General features: G+C 45.5%; 1 protein-coding gene across 1 annotated transcript in view; it reads left to right on the forward strand.

Annotated features, from left to right (window-relative positions):
- Positions 1–377, forward strand: part of LOC119384071 (V-type proton ATPase subunit G) — a 42,181-nt gene extending 41,804 nt beyond the window's left edge. Inside the window, exon 3 of the mRNA XM_037652351.2 lies at positions 69–377. Within this exon, the coding sequence (XP_037508279.2) occupies positions 69–248 (180 nt within the window). The 3' untranslated portion in view covers positions 249–377. The remainder of the gene's footprint in view (positions 1–68) is intronic.
- The last annotated feature ends 17,321 nt before the right edge of the window (positions 378–17,698 follow it).

Genomic DNA, 17,698 nt, shown 5'->3' on the forward strand with positions numbered 1-17,698 from the left:
TTCCGCATTTTTTGCTGCCCCATTCCAACAGAACATGTTCAATGGCTGCTGCATTCATGCCTTTGCAGCATATGGGTTCCAAGGAGGACATCGCAACCAAAATTGAGGCCGAGACCCGCCAGAAGATGAACGAGATGAACCAGCTGGTGGCGCAACACAAGAAGGCGGTCATTGAGAAACTGCTGAGCTTGGTCTATGACATCGACCCACAAGTGCACCGCAACTATCGGCCTCCCGCTGCCCAGTGAGCAAGTCCTTCCCTCATCTCAAGAGGGTTTCACTGCATTCCTGTTGTGTGTGTCTACTTCAAGCTTTCCTTACCCAACTGGTCAGTCGTGTATGCAGCAAATAAAACATTTATTGTCACTGCCTGTCAATCTCGGAACGTTTATTTCAGCATAATGGGCCAATACTCAAAGAACAGTGCATTGATTTTGCATTCAGTTACCAACGCTCGAAATGTAGAAATAAAGGCCGTGAAGCCAGTGATGGAAGTGCTGCTCCAATTGCTCCAAACTGCTCCAAAAGAGAAATGCTGCTCCATGCTGCTTCAAACTGTAATTTTTGTTAGTAACTGCTCCGGACCTGCTCCGAACCTGCTCCGAAATGGAGCTGGTAAACTGAAAACTATGAACTTTAAGCACATGATCATCCAGCGAGCCTAAGCGAAAGAAAAAAACGAGAAAAAAAAACAAGCTGTATACTACAGTTGATCTCGGATATATCGAACTCGGATATATCGAATTATTGGCTATATCGAACAGTTGAGAAATCCCCTTGAATTTCCCATGCAAAAGTATGGGGTTGGTGTGCACGTATATCGAACTCCCAAACAGCGAAACATCCGCTATATCGAACGTTGCCCCGCGCCGAAGCCGAGAAAGTGCATTTTTCCTAACAACTATTGATCATTTTTCGGCCACGTTCTTATAAGTTCCAGTCCCTCGTCGCGCGCAGGTGACGAAATTGCGTTGCTCTAGTTCGTTGCGCAGTGCTTGTCAGTTCACCGGTATATTTGACGCGCGGTCCGCAGGTTTTAACGCATGGGCTAGCGTTTTTCAAAGAGGCTGATTGCCGAGGGCACCAAAATGAGAATTCGAAGTGACTTCGCAGTCTTGTTGTAATGTTTGCATTCCCTTCCTTGTCTCTTCGCGCACGATGGCATGCGGGCCCACAAAGCATGGCCTTCGAGATCCGCAACCTCGTGACGTATTTTTAGTGGTAACACTGATCTCAGAGGCTACGCTTTTTTTTCGCATTTCTCTCCAAAGTAGCGGCTGCCTTCTGCAAAGCCACAAGTGCCATCGGCGTCGCCAATATGCCGACGGTGGAGAAATGTTTCTTCGTGCAGTGGTGCAACTTTGTCTCTTGCAGAATGTGTACTGTGTGTACTTCGCGCTTTGTTCTTGATAAATCGTCATTCGGGAGTCGAACTAAACATTGTCCTGCTCGTAGCGATAAAAATCTTGACCGGTGCTTGAAACGACGTCAAGTAAAGCACCGTCGTGCACTGTTTCCTTACGGGCCTGCCAGGTGACCACTTCGGGCACGTCATGACCGCCAACTACGGCGTACGGTGCGTCAGTGAATTTTGCGACTTCGTGTTTCCGGGCGCCGTATCGGACGGGAGCACAGCGAGTGACTTCTTCAGTGCAGATAACGACGTAGCTCTTTCTGACTGCATCGATGCCGAGATCATAGCTGACGTTGCCGGTGCTGCGGAAATAGACCCGTGCTGTTTGAAGATGCCAGCCGCCGCTGCCACCGCTAAACCCTTTACCGCGCTACAGAGCTTGCATCAGTGTTCAGCGTCGATCACCGCTGTTGTGGCGGAAGGTGCTGAATTTACTTATTTGGAAAGCCTATATAATATTGACGATGACTTGATGAATTCACGGCGCGCAAGAAGCAAGACAAGTTGACGGGACTTTTTTCATGCGAAATAAAGTGCGCTAACTTGCAAAAGAAGTTCTCGCCTTGTTCTTTAGCATATGTGACCGAATCGTCATGTTCGCGCTTTTTACGATTTCAGAAAACTGTGTCAAGGCCTGCAGTGCTTTAATTAAAGCCTTAAATACACATATTTCGTATTTCGAATTATCGATATATCGAACTATTTCGCGATCCCCTTCGAGTTCGATATATCCGGGATCGACTGTATCGTTCTATACTCACGGACAACTTTTCTTGGCAATGAAGAGAAGGCTGCAGGGCCAAACAACGCATGTGCTACCACCGAAGAATATAGTCGCACAGTTGCGTCCGTGTTTTGGGCGCGAGAATAAAAAACAATGCTCTATTTTCTAGGGGACACTGTTTGAAAAGAGGCGCAGCATGCACCAAGGAGATATAACATTTATATTTGTTTTACTTTACACTGTGTCATTTCACGTTATTGCACGTGTGAATACGTCTCACCTTTTACATGCACCTCACAGTCAAAATAGCGTCTTTGTCTTCAAGTGTGCGCTCGTCACCCTCCAGCTTTTCCGATGACTCGCCGAAGGAGCATGTGACGAATTTGACTAACAAATGGCTGTCTATGCAGGCAAAGCAAATAGTATGCAATGTTATTATTCAACCATTGCCACTCGAATAATTGAACAGCCGTCACAGGAGATATGGCAGGTTCACAAACAAACTAATTTCGAAACACACGCCCAACCGGACTACTTCGCAGAGCAGTACATGTGCAGTAGCTCCACCCCCGTAGCCTTTCCTTCATTGCCAAGAAAAGTTGTCCACGAGTATAGTATGTATAGTATGCTATTATGAAGTTTCTATACTAGCTCCATACTAACATATTGACAATGAGGCGAAAATGTTTGAGGCCCGTTTACTTAGATTTAGGTGCACGTTAAAGAACCCCAGGTGGTCAAAATTTCCGGAGCCCTCCACTACGGCGTCTCTCATAATCATATCGTGGTTTTGGGACGTTAAACCCTACATATTATTATTAACATATTGACAATGGCACAAGTAGGGGCATTGTTGATATACCTATATTTGATTTAGCGATATATTTGTACCTGATAGGCATACTATTTTGGTAAAATGTGTGTGAGATTAGTTCGATGTCTTACTGATAGGACGGCTGTGATGTGTGACTGATCACATTTATCACTTGTCAGCTCCCACCTCATTTTTGCCACAAGAAATGGCAAGGCTGTTTTTTCAACGTATCTGGACTTAGTTTCTTGTTTTGTTTTTTAAATTTCTTATTTTTGAAATTTTAAATGCAGACTATTTTGGGGAAATATGAAAATAACAGATTGCTTTGCTCTATGACTGATTATAAACTCTTGTACGTGATTGTGGTTTCTTTTATAATTTGGGGCTCAGCTTTGTTGGTTTTATATCATTTCTGCCAAAGTCCCCGAAAATTTAAGTATATAGGTCATCTTACTTAGTGTTCAGTGACCAACCATCTGCTTAATTATTTGTTTTTGTGCAATTTGCAGTGATAATTGTTTGTGCAATGTGTTTATTAAGTATTAATTCTTATGAGATTCTTAAATAATGCTTTAAACTCCAGGAGTCGTTTCGAATATTCTGCCATCTCCTCTGAAAATGCCAATAGCTGCTCCAAACTAGCGTTTTTTTCTGCCAGAATGTGCTCCAAAAAGCAAAATGTCGCTTCCATCACTGTGAAGCTTTATTTTACACAATTGCAGCCTTGTGAAGCAAAGCAAAGTTCACAAAAGTGCATTTCATGAACTGATATTAGAGGCTGTGTCATGCGTTGATGCTCAAATTAAAAGCATTTTGAGGCACTCTTTGGGTCTCTGTGATAATGGCTCCTTAATGTATTAAAGGCAGCGATTGTCACTAGCCAAAGCGATATATGGTTGGTTGGCACAATTTAAGGGGATTAACATTTCAAAATTGTTTTTGTTTGCTGCTAGCTACCCCACAATATTTTATACAAAATTTACCGCTCTAGGGCACAATGCTGCTTACAGATGCAACAATAGCTCACTGAAGAAGTCAATAAAAACTAGCATACATAACGTAGGGGAAACAGCGCGAGAGACAAGGACAGTAAGGCACTGATACAACCACACAGAGCACTGACTGGCAACTGACTGGCCAAAAAAAAAAGAAACCGTGTGGTTGTATGTGTACCTTTACTGTCCTTGTCTTTCGCACTGTTTCCGCTACGATATGTACAACCAACTGGCCGACAAGTCCACCCTTCTACAGTACATAAATCAAACATCTCAGATGTACAAGGTTCAATTAGAGGTGACAATTGCTGAAAAGCACTGTGGCGAACATCACGAGCTCTCTCACGATGGCATCACGGGTTGTCTGAACGGTTCCGCCGAAAACAATGCGGCACCGAAAACATTGAGAGATTGGCCATCGGTGTAAAAACGATCAAGTGACTTGGGAGCAGCCAAGGTTAGCAGTTTATATTGCCTTAACATGTGCTGTCCTATGCCCATTACAACAAGATTTATTATGGTGTGACCCGCTGGACAATACCATGGCAGAGTCAGCTGGTCAATACCGGCAGATCCCACACATGTGAGAGTCAATGTCATGCGAAACAGTGGGCGAGTAGCGGCCCTTTTCTGCTTTGTGCCAAGCTTGGCGAGGTCTACTGAAGTTTTTAAATGCGAAGCATTTCTTAGCGAACTTCTGCGACTTTGAGCGTATCCTTCCATATTGCTAGCGAACACGCACCAAGGACGACATAGAAAGAGACAGGACAACCGCTAGTGCGTGTTCATGTGCATGTTCGCTAGCAATGTGGAAGCATACAATCAATACCAACTAGCCCAGCTTAATGCATTTGAGCTTATCTATCTATCTATATCTATCTATCTATCTATCTAGCCGCCTACGACTTTGTGCTCTCCTGGCCGATTCGTTAATAGGATGTACACCAAAATTGGCATGGTGTAACAGGACTTTATGACGAACATAAATGACAGGTCATAACATGAAAATCATGATATCCATGTCATGGACGACATGATTTACGTGCCACTGTTCTGGTGCTCTTGCAGCCGTTTCGTTAGCTTGATATATACCAAAATTGGTATGCCGTGACAAGAGTGTATGACAAACATAAGTCACAGCTCCTAACATGCAAATCATGACTTGCATGTCATGTACAGCATGACTTACGTGTCACGCTCATGGTGCGCTGGCGGCCATTTCACTAGCTTGATATACACCAAAATTTGTATTTCGCGATGTGACTGTGTGACGAACGTGAATAACAGGAGTAAACATGAAAACCATGACACGCATGTCATGTACAGCATGATTTACATGCCACGCTCATGGTGCGCTGGCGGCCGTTTCACAGGCTTGATATACACCGAAATTGGTATTGTGCGACGTGACTGTATGACGAACACAAATAACAGGAGTTAACATGAAAATCATGACACGCATGTCATGCGAAGCATGACTTACGTGCCACGCTCATGCGGTGGTGGCCGTTCGCTAGCTCGATATACACCAAAATTGGTGTCTCGCGACGTGACTGTGTGATGAACATAAATAACAGGAGTTAATATGAAAATCATGACACGCATGTCATGTACAGCATGACTTACTGCCACGCTCATGGTGCGCTGGCGGCTGTTTTTATGCACTTAGAGTAGTTCTGCGCATATCATGGGTTTACAGGCACATCGACTACACTGGCGCCCAAATGGTATCTTGTGGTCCGACGTAACCTCGGCACTCACGTTGGAGCACAGACGTGATGTACACATCGTAAGTAGCGTTTGTGAGCGTTTTCCTCGGAGGTTGGGCAACGCTTAACTTGGTGAGTCGTACACTCTAAAGAAAAAGAGTATGTGTGACTCTTTTCGGAGAGTTCTGACTTGCCACATATACGACTCTCTTTAAATAGGCACGGTGACTCTCTTGGTGTGTCAGACTCGGCGCGCTCTAGGAGAGTACCCTGACCCTCCAGGAAGAGTGGAAGCAGGGTGTCTACCGACCGGGAAAACCGGGAATTCTCAGGGATTTTGGGTAGTCTAGGAAATTCTCAGGGAAAACTCAGGGAAATTGTGCTCCCATCAGGGAAAATCCACAGTATCTTTATTGAAAGGCGACGAAAGTCGCGGTAGTGCTTGCTCGATATTTTGTGAACGCACTTTTCAAATCAAACGGCCGCTGCGGCTGCGGGGAAGTGGCGCACCTTGATGCTGTCATCGCCTTCGGAGCGGTGAAGTGGGAGAGAATCCGGCTAATGCGTGGCATGCGGGAACCGCGAACCACGACACATCGTATCGCGCAATGTTGTCAGGATGTTCTGGGAGTACGCGGTGTAGTTCTGTAATCTTCCTCGCGCGTGCTGTGCGTTAGCACCCGATATGGTGTTTTTGTTATCGCCGCGTGTCAAGTAACAACCATGATTAGTTGTAGAAGCGGTAGCAGTAGATGTAACGAGCTTGAGTTATCTTGCAAGCGATCGCGATCGCGCAGGAAGCGGATGCCTTCGACAAGGCTCGTATCTGGCAAGCCATCCCGATCGGCGAGAAAAAAGACGCTTGTTGGCTGTTATCGGAGAGCTCACTCGCTCTGATCCCGAGCTTCAAAGATGCTATTTAGGACTCCGTGAAGAATATAATAAATTTCCAGGCGAGAGCTAGTGTAACTAACGGGCCCATTCACAGCAAGTGAAAGCTTTATTTCTTTTTTTCCCGATGAGGGCACTGCTGAAACAAGTTTTAGGCAGTCGACTGAAATTTTTTGGGGCTGCAGCTGGCAATTACCAGCCACACCACGTGGGTGTTTGCTACAAAGCTGAACTACAAAACTTTTCAGAGCCATGGCATAGCGGCGACCGAAATTCGCGACACCGGCACGGGTCCCACATGCTCGATTCGGCGCGCGATGTCGGAAAGCAGTAACGTTTCCACCATAATCGGATGTGCCGTAATTCAGGCTGTTGCCGTGCTTTCATGCGATCTTAGCCCGCAGCTATATTGCTTTTTTTTTTTTTTGTGCGATAGCAATTATATACACTCCGACGCGAATTTTTTGCCTTCGCCATGATCTTCCCTATCAAGTTCAAATCGCGATTACATCACCCCGCGCGTCGCATGCTCCATGTGCGAGTGAAAGTGCGCGAGCACTGCCGACGAACGGGGCTTAAGCAGAGATGAAACGAGCTGACCGTCTCATTCGCGCGATGGGCACCTGGATAGGAGCCGGCGCGTTGGGAAGGGGGGGGGGGTGCTGGCTGCATGAGTCCGACAGGAAGTGCGTACTTTGTACCAGCGGGCGTAGTCGCGTGCGCCGCGGTATCTTTAGTGGGGATCATCAGACGGCTCATACCTTTGTAGGTGTTGTGCTCTAATTGCAAAACTTTCGTTGAAGCCATAGCAGTGGCAGATCCCGGGGGGGGGGGGGGTAGCGGCGATCGCCCCCCCCCCCAAGCCAGCCCCCGCCCCCTCCCTTCAGTGCCTGTCGTCCACCTCCTTTGTCAGGCTTGCTTGTCGAGTTTGCCCCCTTTGTCAGGTTGCTTTGCCTGCCACTGTCCAAAAGGGGTAAAGAGAACCCTGTCCCTGCTCTCTACCTCTCATTGCTCTACCCTTTCCTGCTTCCCTATGCACATTTCCAATGAAGGCTTCTTAGGCACCGCCATAATCCCCTCTGGGCTGTTGTAAATATGCGTGACCCACCAAAATGCACTGCTGAGCGTTGGCTTCAGCCTTTGTACCCCCCCCCCCCCCGTTATGTACCTGAATCCGTCCCTGAGCCATAGATCATAGATAGGGCTCTTCTCTTAGTGCAGCGGCTGCGTTTCCTGAAGGAGCGAGCTGCTAGCCTATATTCATATAAAATTCCTCTTTGTTGCTATCGGATTACTATTTTGCTCTCGCGGTGAAACTGACTGTTTTTTTCTAACGTGGGATGGTTTTCAGTGTTGTGCGTTCGTGGAGAGCAAATAGTTCGGCTGGGCAACATGATAGCAAAGGCGTTGCACTGCTCTGGGCAACGCCCGAGGATTTGACAACAACCCGCAGCAGCAGAACAAGCGCAATTCCACAGTGCATTAAACCCGCATTTGTTTCGTCTTTACATGTGACACTCTGGCAAAGCATCTAACTGTGATTGCTGCACCTCAGGCTCAACAAAATTGATTTTTTTTTCACGCAAAAAATAAAAAAAAAGTTTTTTCATGTTGCCATATTAGTCGAGCACTCTTGTGGCCTTTTCAGTTTAAGATTAATCCTTCAGTAACTATGCCTTGCATGACAGGTCGAATTTCAGTTTAACGAAGTTTCGATATAACGAAGTGAATTGCAGTAGTACGGAAAGCCGAGCTAGTTGGTACGAATTCATAGTGCAATAGCGCAAAAAACACAGGGACACAGGCAAGAGAGACGATACAGGCGCTAACTTTCAACTGACGTTTATTTTTTCGGAAACACACATATATACATACAAACAAACAGTTGGTCATGCGCAGTGACTCCGTCCGACAGCAAAAACAAAAAATTCAAAAAGACGAAAAATTCTCACTTTCCCAGTCACAGCCCTGAGACCAGCAAATCTATTTCCTTATCCGACAGGGCTAAAGATGGGTGGCTTATGCACTTATCTTTGAACCGTGAAATGAAAAACGCTTCGGCTACCTCTCTAGCTGTTTGATCGCCATTCTGAAATAATATGGCTGTGTCATCAAAACACGGGGTACATTTGCACTCTGCATAAGCCACCCATCTTTAGCCCTGTCGGATAAGGAAATAGATTTGCTGGTCTCAGGGCTGTGACTGGGAAAGTGAGAATTTTTCGTCTTTTTGAATTTTTTGTTTTTGCTGTCGGACGGAGTCACTGCGCATGACCAACTGTTTGTTTGTATGTATATATGTGTGTTTCCGAAAAAATAAACGTCAGTTGAAAGTTAGCGCCTGTATCGTCTCTCTTGCCTGTGTCCCTGTGTTTTTTGCGCTATTGCACTATGATAACGAAGTGAGTTGCCGCTTTTACCATCTTCGCTATATTGAGGTTTATCTGTTCTATGTACTATTCAAATGGGAGTAAGTCGTTTTCATTTTCTAAAATGCGTATTAGAAAGTGACATCAACGAGCGATATGGTCTCTACCCATCTTGACATGAAACAAACTTCTGTTTCACTCAGGGAATTTCAGCAAAAACACTCAGGGAAAACCTGGAAAACTCAGGGAATTTAGAAATGTCAACTCGGTAGACACCCTGGGAAGGACTTATCCGAAGGATCACATTACCACTTATGAGGGAGTCGGATGACTCTTGTCGGTAACACTCCTACATGGGTCAAATGACCCACACCGAAGCGTCAAGCGACTCCATAACTATCTTAAGGTAATCAATTGGCCCTTGCTCTACTTTTGCGCGACTATTCTTGGAAGTAGTGAAGTATTTATTTTAAGCAAGTCCACTAATACTTTCGGTTGTGCCCAGTGACTCCAAAAAAAAAAAAAAAGAATAGTTCAATTTTAGCATTATTTTAATGAAACTCGTCATTACAGCACACAAGGGTGAGACAGCTGCCCATATTGCGCATTTTTGATGCGAATCCGTTTTCCTGCGCCACGCTGCTCCAAAAGCATAAAAATCGAAGAATTTGCGCCGGACTGCTCCAAAACAGTCTCAAAAGCAAGAATTTTGATGCCCACGTGAGCTTCAGCGGGGAAAAAAAGACTAAGTTAACATGATTTTCCAAGCAGTGCCAGGAATACCAAGAAAATAAGACGTTCGCGGAACACTTAAAGGGTCTGTCTACCTTCCTTCATCTCTTTTGTTTAGGACTGCAATAGGAAGTGTACCGTCTGAAGTGTCCAGCCTTGCAGCGGTTTCTCTGGAAAGAGAGTAGAAATTTTTAAAACAGAATTTTTCAACCTGCGTGTGAAACATGCCCACAACAGGGGCGTAGCCAGACATTTTTTTCGGGGGGGGGGGGGTGTTCAACTGTACTTTATGTATGTTTGTGCGTACGTTTGTATGTGCGCGTGTATATATACGCAAGCAAAACAAAATTTTCGGTGGGGTGGGGGGGGATGGGGGGCCCACAACGCTCGTTGGTGGACGCGATGACGATTGTTGCGCCGGTAAAAATTAAAACAGGAAGCACATGTGATTTCTGTAGGATTGCTTTATTTTCGCTGAACACTTTTGTAATGAATGTAACAGTCGCTTTCAGCGCGCTAGCGGTTAGATGAAGCCTTATTATACGATTGCAGAACACTTGTTTTGCTGTAATCGCAGTTAGGGTGGCTAGAATTGGGAGGTGTGAAAACCGGCCGCTCTAAGTTGGCCCCCATTCGCGATCCCGCAGCGGTGGCGCTGTAGTCGGAGGCGCTGCCAGCTTGCGCTCTGGCGCTCTGGTAATGCACTCGCGCATGGGCGTTGGCAGTATTTTGTCTTCACGGGTGCAAACCCGTGCTGCATCGCGTATGGTGGAGTGCGGGAACGCTGGTGTGGCTTCAGGGAGGCAGGGGAAGTGCCCTTTTTACGCCCCCTGCCAACGACCATGCACTCGCGTCGGTCGTTGCTAGATTTTTGCCAGTGAAAGAGCTTTATCAACATAAACATTTTTACGAATTGCCAATACACTTTTGTCTCACCCGAGGATCACGGCATTAGTGCGAACCTTTCGGCAGCCAACAACCAGGCATAATTCGAGCCTCCATAATGAAACCATTCTTCGATGAAGTGTTATTTCGAATGTACCAATGTTTACATGTTTGATAAGGCAAAATTATCTTCATCTTCATAAGATTTATCTACACATTTACGGAGTAAAAGAGAAAGCTTCTTCCTGCAGGAGCGTTATATCTTTGACGACGTTTTCTAACATTATCACGCGATAACCCTTGATACATTGTAGTTACTCGTACTACTAAATATACGTCGAGAGTGCGCCTTGCCTTGTCCATTTGTTCCTTGCCATTTACTCAATGCTGAATTTGCATTACACTCGAGGTCGCGCCGTCACGGAGCCAGTATGCTGAAAGTTAAATAGAAATTGAGACAGCAATTAGTTTCATGGCTTCAACAAGATTTAATTAGCCTCATTTTCTGAATACACTGGTGGATATTCTTGTAGGTTATGCGCATGTATTCAATTTTTTTTTTTAAATGCGAAGCATTTCTTAGCGAACCTCTGGCACTTTGAGTGTTTCTGTCTACGTATCTATCTATCTATCTATCTAGCCGCCTACGTCTGGGTGCTCTCATAATCGCCTCCTTAACTTGGTGTAGACCAAAATTTGCATGGGAGGGTAAGAGGATTTGACGAATATGACTGCCGGGTCATAACATTGATAACGTGAAAATCCTGTCGCGTACGTCGTCAAACCCTTTCCACTGGACACGTGTGGCACATACCCGTTTACCACGGGCCGCGGTTTACGGGTATGCGCCACAGGTGATTGACATTTATATCTACCCAGGAACGGCGAGAACAGACATTGGTAGTCCAAATGCGAGAGCGTTAAGAAAAACCAACATCGGCAGTGTTGACCGGGCGAATGGAAAGAATGAAAATCAGGATCCCAGCAGGAATCGAACCCAAGCATTCTGCGTGGCAGTCAGGTATTCTACCACAGAGCCACGCCAGGTCTATAAACTGGTTTGGAAAAACAGCCTACGCAGGCGTAATACTGATGCAACGTCAATTGTGGTTGTGGTGCTTGCTATCTAATTTTACAGAAAAGCAATAAACAATACGTGACACTCCTACGATGTGTACTCCTACGATACAGACAATTTGGAACAATTGTTCCAAATTGTCTGTGGCTCCAGTGTTGGCTCCGCTTTTGTAGCAGTCTAATATACATTACATTTGTATTCCTATGATTCCGCAAGCTATATTGAAGCATTGCTCGACCCCAGACGAATACATGAATGAAAGTTACTTATGATATCCACATCACCGCACCGTAAGTGCACCTAGTCCGCCAGAACGACGCAGTGTCCTCTTCATTTCTTACGAGGCTGGGCGATGGCCTCATGCTAACCGAGAATGATGCCAGATTGATTGACAGCCGCTTGTAGACTAGGCTACGTAGGCCACATACGCCCAGGTAGTGTACGAATACCACAAGCGCCATCCGCTGATGTTGGTCTACGTAGCACTATCCTGGCCTACCAGCCTCGACGGCCTATACCTAACCTATGCGAAGGGTGACTTCGGGTACCGAGATGTCGCCGGCTCTATCGACAGACAATTTGTCGACAAAATGACCGACGCATCCATAAATTCCAACAGCTTTACTATACCTCATACTTCACTACACGTGGACCCCTCGTCATTGCGATTACGACTGGATCCTATAACAATTCATGACCAGCTGCTGGTGCTCACTGATCTCGGAGATGATGACCTCGTTCAAGAACTGTCAAGAAATTGTTCCAAACATGCACACGGGCTCGTGAAACGTGCGTGCGTTATCCATCATAAGGGACAAGTATAAGCACTACATATCAGCTTACCGCTTCTGGTGTTGGCAATACCCACGTATCCGTTGGCAGTGTTACCGAACCGTGAACAACTGGTTATATAACACATAATTATGCGGCTCTTGAACATATATATGTGCGTATGAAATTTATACAGATCTTTAGCGTCATTTTGTAACTTGTCGCTATAAAAAAAATACGCCACAGTCACCATCCTGCCGCATGCTTCGCATAACACCGACTCCCACGGTACGTGGGATCTGCCGAATTTTTTTTAATTCGTCCTCGCTTTATGCCTTGTTGAGCCCCTTCAAAGGAAAATGAACCCTCGATCGTGATGCAAAAGAATTTGACCACTGATATTGTCAATTCTTCACATGTTCGACGTAGCCAATTTCTGCAACACGCTCCTTACAGAGCTGCAACAAGCTGCCTAGGTACTATCTTTGAATGCAAGCGCACTGTGCTGAACACAAGTGTCAGCCTGCTTTACATATATTTGTGTGAAGTTGTATAGTAACTTTGATTGGTACAGCAGCCCTCAAATATCCCATTTACTAGTTATCTGACTTTGCAGCTGTCATGCAGTGCTTTCTATTAGCACGATTCACGCATTTTTGCAGTGTGTGCAGCCCGATAGCAGAATGCGCTTTGTAACTGCGTAGCCCGTGATTAAATACACAAGGTGAGTATCGCGGCGTTGCTCTTTATAGTCGATGAAAGTATAATAAATAAAATAAAACAGAAGAAAATGAAACGTTCAGAGTAATTCATTTATCACTTGCCCGTGCTTGTCACACACGCACGCAAAAACCTTTGCAGCACTTGAACGGGTTCGGTACATTTATCTTGAGTCAAAATGTTTTTTCACAGATGGCCGAATTCTCGCTGTATCGTTCTGTCGGCCTTTGGGATTGCCCACTTCCAAACTGCGAATCTGTCTGCATGCCGGCGCACGGGAAAGTGACACGTTTTCCGCACATGTTCTGTACACCGAATTGCAGCGCCTGGCACAAAACACGGTCCTGTTGTATATCTTCTTTGTCTCCGTGCGTTTGCGCGAATCTGTTAAAATGGTCGCTGAGTTTCTTCTTTTTTTGTACACGTCATTACTCTCAAGGAACTCGTAAAAGCACGTGCACGCCAACGAAGCTGACCACAGACAAGCTTCCGTCGCAAGCGGCTTACACTGCCGTCTCCCCCATCCACCATGCGAGCAGGCAGCGCCTCCGACTGTCGCGCTATATCTCGACCTAGCGGAGGGATCGCGCAACGCGGCACCTTCGGGCAAGGGAAACACGGCTCGCTTTTCACACCTCCCCATTCTAGCCACCCTATCGCAGTCTATGCGTTTATTTTAGCACTTCTGCCGCAATCCAAGCCAAGTTGATTAATCAAAAAGAGACTCTAAATGCACGCCTTCACTATGGCTTCACAACGCAGCACATGTGATACATTCTAACAACAATACAGCCCTCCTTGAATACAGCGGCCCAGTACGACCTGCGTGGAGGGCCGCATGGCATAGCGCATGAGTTAGACGGAATCGAAGATGGATGGATGGATGCTATGAGCGTCCCCTTTAAAACGGGGCGGTGACATGTCTGCCACCAGGCTCGAAGAAAAAAAAAAAAAAAAAAAAAAACCTTCCTTGTTTCATGTTGGCCAAATACCTTATCTACATTGATTAAATCTATGTTATTATACCAAAAAATATAAATTCACGGTCCATCTCTCTGCCTCTTAAGGCAGAATGACCTTATTTTTCCCCCATTATTTATTTTTGTTCTTTATCTCTACTTTTCTGCCACCAATACTCTAACCGTCTCTTACTTATTTCTATCGCGGACGTGTTCAGCTTTCCATTGTTGTCCCTAAAACCCAAGGCTTCATGTAGACTCGTGCCCACACGTATACCTGGGTGAATATCGCCACATTCAATCAGTACATGTTCCATCGTTTCCTTAGTTCCCCCGCAGCATGTACATTGTTCTTCTTCGTTACTAAATCTCGCTTTATAACTACGCGTTCTAAGGCAGCCCGACCTTGCTTCAAACAGTAAAGCGCTTCCCCTTGAATTATCATAAAACCTTTCCCTCCTTATTTCGTTTTTTCCTTTTCGGTAGTTACTCAGAGCCGGCTTCTTTTCCATCGCTGTCATCCAATAAGTCCTCTCCGCCTCTCTGACCTTCCGCTTAATGCTCCTTGTTGCCATATCGCCCGCACTGCCAGCCGTATATTTACTGGTGAGCCTCCTAGTTCTTTTTCTCCACTGCGTGTCAACGCTTTTTCTATACAAATACCTGAAAACCTTCTCTGCCCATCTACTCTCCTTCATTTTCCTCAGCCTCTCTTCGAATCTCATTTTGCTCTGCGCTTCCCTCACTTCAAAGCCTGTCCATCCCATATCACCCTTTACCGCCTCATTTGTCGTCTTCCCGTGAGCGCCCAACGCGAGGCGGCCCACCGTCCTTTGATTTACATCCATTCCTGATTGCACCTCTGACTTCATGCACACCACTGAGTTCCCAAATGTAAGCCCCGGAACCATCACACCCTTCCACAGCCCTCGAAGCACCTCGTACCTATTGTATCCCCATAAAGCTCTGTGCTTCATAATTGCAGCATTCCTCTTTCCCTTTGCTACCGATGCTTTCTCTTGTACCTCCATATATCTATCCCCCTCATTTACCCATACTCCGAGGTACTTGTACTCGCTTACCCTCGGTATTTTTGGCCCTGTATTAATACCGTATGGTCTCCGTGATCATTGAATACCATCAATCCACATTTTGTTGCACTAAATCCTAGTCCTAGAGCCTCACACTCCCTTCCGCATATATCTGCCAGTCGCTGTATATCATCTTGACTGTCCGCAAATAAGACAATATCATCAGCATAAAATAGACCTGGAAGCTTCTGCTCAACCATCGCTCCGACCTGTTTGTGTGACAAATTAAATCCAATGTTGCTACCTTCTAGCGCTTTTTCCATCCTCGCCATGTACAGCATGAATAACAGCGGGGACAAAGGGCATCCCTGTCTCAGCCCCTTGCTAATTTCAACGCTGTCCTTGCTACTTATTCCTTCCCATTCTATACAAACTGTATTTCCTCGGTATATTTCCCTCAAAAGCTGTACACAGTCGTCACCTATGCCCACTTCCTTCAATATATCCCACAAAATTTCCTGATTAACGTTGTCATACGCCCCGGTGATATCTAGATAAGCTACGTATAAGGGCCTGTTTCTATTTTAGATATTTCTATACACTGGGTAAGAACAAACAGATTATCGTCTAACCGCCTGTCGATTCGAAATCCATTCTGAAGTTCTCCCAAAATATCATTTTGTTCTACCCACGCTTCTATTTTTAATTTTACTGCCTGCATCGCCAACCTGTATAGCACCGATGTAATTGTTAGCGGTCTATACGAGCGAATGTTATCCTTTTCTCCCTTGCCTTTATAGATTAAGTTCATTCTACTTTTTCTCCAGCTGTCTGGTATTTCCCTCTCCTGTAAGCACTTTTCTACGGCTTTCAGCAGTGCTTCTTTAGTGTTATGTCCGAGTTCGTTAATGAGGCTGACGGGAACCCCATCTAAGCCCGGAGTAGTGCGCTTAGGAATTTTTCCTTCGGCCTTCTTCCAATTGAAATTCTCTAGTACTACATCTTCTTCGGTTGCACTCCTTTGCGTACTTTTACTCACCGGGGGAATCCCCTGGGGGACCTTTTTAAACGAATCGGCTGTTATCTTTCGGATGTAACCTAGCGCTTCATATCCTTCCAATTTATTTCCTCCTTCATCTACCATATGTTGTTGCATTGTGACAGACTTCCTACCCAGCGCTTTTAGGTGGCTCCAAAAAATCCTAGGCGCGGCCTTCTTCTTTTCGCGAATCTCTGTCATCCAGCGTTCACTTTCACCTTTAATTTTTGCCTCGACTAATTTCTGCACAATGGATTTTTGCTCTAAATATATTTCCCATATTTGGTTGACTTCGTCCTGTGGCCGCTTCTCCTTTTTTGCCTGTCTGTGCTCCCGTGATGCCTGACGTCGCATCTCGATCGCTTCCCGGATTTCTTTGTTCCACCAACTTTTTGGCTTTTTCTTTCCTTTCCAACAAATGGTTTTCCTCTCTATTTCCATTTCTTTCGTGATTACATGTAGCAGCTCACTATACTTCCAGTCTTTGCCTGGTAGTTCGTCTACTTTTTCCTCGACTCTTGCGGCTATATTTGTTATTTGTTTGTCATTTAGATACGAGCTGCCAAACTTTGATTCTATGTTCTTATTTTCAGTTTTATATCCCATTTGTAATATTATGCGTTTATGATCACTACCCAAGCTGTTAATGCCTTCTTCGTCTATTCTCATCTCTCTAAGTTTGTCATATATTCCTTCTGTCATGAGACAGTAATCAATGCTCGATTGCCTGTTTCTGACTTCCCACGTGATCTGCCCCTCACACTTAGGCCCCACGTTAACTATCTCAAGACTATGTTGCTCGCAGAGATCTAGCAATAACTTGCCATTGGTGTCTGAATATCCGTCAAGGTCATGAATGTGAGCGTTCATGTCCCCTAGAAGGATTATCTCGGCATCATGACCAAATTCTTTAATATCGGTGCTTATGCATTTCACTATCTCCAGATTCTTTTCTCTGCAGTTATTGCCTGTCCACAAGTAAGCTACACCTAGCCACGTTTTCTTTCCACCTACTGTGCCCGAAACCCACATGTGCTCTGAACACGTTTGTTTCACTCTCTCCCATTTTGTTCTGCTATGAATTAGCATTCCAACCCCCCCCACCTCTCCTTTCTGATGTGATCCTGTTACATCCTTCCCAAACATAATTTTCAATATGTGGTGGCTCTTCCAAGTCTCTAAGGTGTGTTTCTGTAACCGCATAAACACCTATCTGTTCCTTGTTTACCTGTCCCTCAATCTCCAACCATTTTGCCTTTTTTCTGCCACCCTGCATGTTAATGTAACTAATTGCAACACGCGCCTTCTCCCTTCTTTTACCTTTTCTCTGTTTTTTCGCTATACTACCTGTCAAAGAGTCCCCCTGGTTGTTTTCCTCATTACAAGCTACCATGGGCACCGAAGGGCCCGCGTGCCCCCCAAAAAAGCTACTGCGCGTCCTGCAAGACGCCAACCCACCTCATGGCCAAGCCTCCTATCGAAGTGTATTCCGTCTCTTCGAAAACCACCCCACCTGTGCACCTCTCTGTTTATTTCCACTACCTCAATGCCTTTCTCTCTACTCATC

The sequence above is a fragment of the Rhipicephalus sanguineus genome, chromosome 2 (genome assembly GCF_013339695.2).
Source record: "Rhipicephalus sanguineus isolate Rsan-2018 chromosome 2, BIME_Rsan_1.4, whole genome shotgun sequence".
NCBI classification, from domain to species: Eukaryota; Metazoa; Arthropoda; class Arachnida; order Ixodida; family Ixodidae; genus Rhipicephalus; species Rhipicephalus sanguineus.